The sequence below is a fragment of the Pipistrellus kuhlii genome, unplaced genomic scaffold (assembly GCF_014108245.1).
Source record: "Pipistrellus kuhlii isolate mPipKuh1 unplaced genomic scaffold, mPipKuh1.p scaffold_m20_p_19, whole genome shotgun sequence".
Lineage (NCBI taxonomy): Eukaryota > Metazoa > Chordata > Mammalia > Chiroptera > Vespertilionidae > Pipistrellus > Pipistrellus kuhlii.
In genome coordinates, this window is record NW_023425504.1 from 18,091,431 (window position 1) to 18,094,526 (window position 3,096).

General features: G+C 52.9%; 1 protein-coding gene across 1 annotated transcript; it reads left to right on the forward strand.

Annotated features, from left to right (window-relative positions):
* Positions 1-222: 222 nt before the first annotated feature.
* On the forward strand, positions 223-1,914 carry LOC118722132 (solute carrier family 25 member 39-like). Its single transcript, XM_036443515.2, is given in 2 exon segments — positions 223-487; positions 793-1,914. Coding segments are annotated over 2 exon segments (1,056 nt in total). The 5' UTR covers positions 223-321; the 3' UTR covers positions 1,683-1,914.
* Positions 1,915-3,096: the final 1,182 nt, after the last annotated feature.

The window sequence follows — 3,096 nt, forward strand, 5'->3', positions numbered from 1 at the left end:
TAGGAGCTGTTTCAAGAATCTGGCCATTGTGGCTCAGTTGGTTGAGTGTCCTCTCATCCACTGAGAGGCCACTGGTTTGATTCCTGGTCAAGACACATGCCCAGGAGGGAGTGTGCAGGAGGCAGCCAGTCTATGTTTCTCTCCCTCTCCCTTCCTCTCTCTCTCTCTCTCTCTCTCTCTCAAAAACAAAACAAAACAGGCGGCGGCCTTCCTCCTTGGCGGCCTCGGACTCCGCACCGGTCACGGACCCGCCATGGGCCCGCCGACCCGGGGCTCCGCACCGCGTGAGTGCCATCCCAAAGCCAGGATTGAAGCTCCAAGATGGCTGATCAGGACCCTGGGGGCATCAGCCCCCTCCAACAGATGGTGGCCTCAGGCGCCAGGGCTGTGGTCACCTCCATCTTCATGACCCCCCTGGAAGTGGTGAAGGTCCACCTGTAGTCTCAGTGTCTCTCAGTGACCAGCGAACTGACGCCTCCCTCCAGACTCTGGAGCCTCTTTCTTTCTTTCTTTCTTTCTTTCTTTCTTTCTTTCTTTCTTTCTTTCTTTCTTTCTTTCTTTCTTTCTTTCTTTCTTTCTTTTTTTTAATATATTTTATTGATTTTTTACAGAGAGGAGGAGAGAGATAGAGAGCTAGAAACGTCCATGAGAGAGAAACATCGACCAGCTACCTCTTGCACACCCCCTACCGGGGATGTGCCTGCAACCAACGTACATGCCCCTGACCGGAATCGAACCCGGGACCTTTCAGTCCACAGACCGATGCTCTACCACTGAGCCAAACTGGTTTCGGCTGGAGCCTCTCTTTCACCAAATGAAAGTGCCTCCTCTACTGCAACGGTGTCCTGGAACCCCTGTACCTGTGCCCAAATGGTGCCCGCTGCGCCACCTGGTTTCAGGACCCCACTCTCTTCACTGGCACTATGGACGCCTTTGTGAAGATTGTGAGACACGAGGGCACCAGGACCCTGTGGAGCGGGCTCCCAGCCACCCTGGTGATGACTGTGCCAGCAACCGCCATCTACTTCACAGCCTATGACCAACTCAAGGCCTTCCTGTGTGGTCGAGCCCTGGCCTTTGACTTCTATGCACCCATGGTGGCTGGTGCTTTGGCCCGCTTGGGCACCGTGACTATGATAAGCCCCCTGGAACTGGTACGGACAAAGCTGCAGGCTCAGCACGTGTCATACCGGGAGCTGGGCGCCTGTGTCAGAACCTCCGTGGCCCAGGGTGGCTGGCGCTCGCTGTGGCTGGGCTGGGGCGCCACTGCTCTTCGGGATGTGCCCTTCTCAGCCCTGTATTGGTTCAACTATGAGCTGGTAAAGAGCTGGCTGAGTGGGCGCAGGCCAAAGGACCAGACATCAGTGGGCATCAGCTTTGTGGCTGGTGGCATGTCAGGAATGGTGGCTGCCATCCTGACTCTACCCTTCGACGTGGTGAAGACACAGCGCCAGGTTGCGCTGGAAGCCAGGGAGGCTGTGAGAGTGTCATCTGTGCCCGCCGACTCCACCCGGCTGTTGCTGCGGAGGATCCAGGCCGAGTCCAGCACCAGGGGCCTCTTTGCAGGCTTCCTGCCAAGGATCATCAAGGCCGCCCCCTCCTGTGCCATCATGATCAGCACATACGAGTTGGGCAAAAGCTTTTTTCAGAGGCTCAACCTGGAACAGTCTCTGAGCCAGTGAGAGGAGCGAGGGGATGAGGACCCATCTCTTCCTTGGATGGTGTGGGCAGGAGGAATCTGAGCCAAGTGCCTTGTCCTCAGGGGAGGGGCCTCATTTTTCCCTCTCAGCACAGCCCCAAGGGTACCAGCCCATCCGCTGGGCTTGCCCAGGCCCCATCAGACAGTTTTCTTCCTGTGGTCCTCATCCCAGACCCCAAGGATACTCACTTTTCCACCCAACTTCCCAAGTTCAAGACCAAATCTGTTCACTCTTTCCTTCCCCTGCCCTCTTGCCTATTCATTTCCCTGTGTTTGTGGAGCTGGGCCTACCCCCAAGGCCCACAGAACCCTGGACCTGGCCAGTCTGAACCCACTGCTGTTAATTCACTGAGTGTATAGATGAAAAAAAAAAAAAAAAAGAACACATCCTTAAGAGAGGAAGGTGTTTTTGAGACCAGAATGAATATGTGACTGAACACAGTAGAAGCCTCTATGTAAACTTTTAAGATTCTGGAGGGTGTGTCTGGAGATCTATTAGTCCTGTGACTGCCCAGGACAAATCTTGTATGTACGTTTCCTTGCCTATTAAAACTGCCATCTACCAATCTGAAGTGTTCTGCCTCTTTCTTCTGTCTCTCCCTGCCCTCCATGTACAGATGCCAGTTTCAAATTTCATCTGGGGAATGAACCAACAATTGTAAGAGACAAAGAAATCAAGATGGTGGCATAGGTAAACATCTGAATTTGCAGCCTCCCACAACCACTTCAAAACTACAACTGAAAGACAAAACGGACATCATTCAGAACTACAGGAAGGCTGGCTGAGTGGAAATTCTACAACTATTGATAGAAGGCAAGAGAAAAGCACTCTGAGACTTAGAGGAGGTGCAGAAGTAAAGTACAGAGGTACTGACATGCGCATGTGGGAAGGGCTGGCAACTGAGGATGAGGTTGTCTTTTTCAATTAGGAGAGAGAAACAAACTCCCAACTGCTCTGAACTCCAGTTCTGAGCAAGACTCTGGGGACCCAGACTCATACTGGGGGACATTGGACTGTCTGGAATCAGGCTGGAAGACAAGGGTGGCTTTATCTCAAAGGTACTTGCAGCAATTACTACAGGACACTGAGACCCGGGGGCCACTCAGGGCAGGGCTGACAAGAAGCCACTGTTGTTTGCTCTGCCCTGTTGATCCCCTGAGACCCCACCCCACCCAATTTACAACACCCAGCTGCGCACAGAGGCTTTTGCATATGAATGGTTTGGCCCTTTGCAATATAAATTGCCTAACAAACTGCAGCTGAGTCAGAGAGACCAAGAACATCCAAAAGAAGGCCCAAGGCTCCACAACAGCCTGCATTGCTTCACAGCTGGGCCTCATCTGGGCACCTCCAAACCCCAAACAAAGAAAAGGAATCTTCAGATCTCTCCATAGTT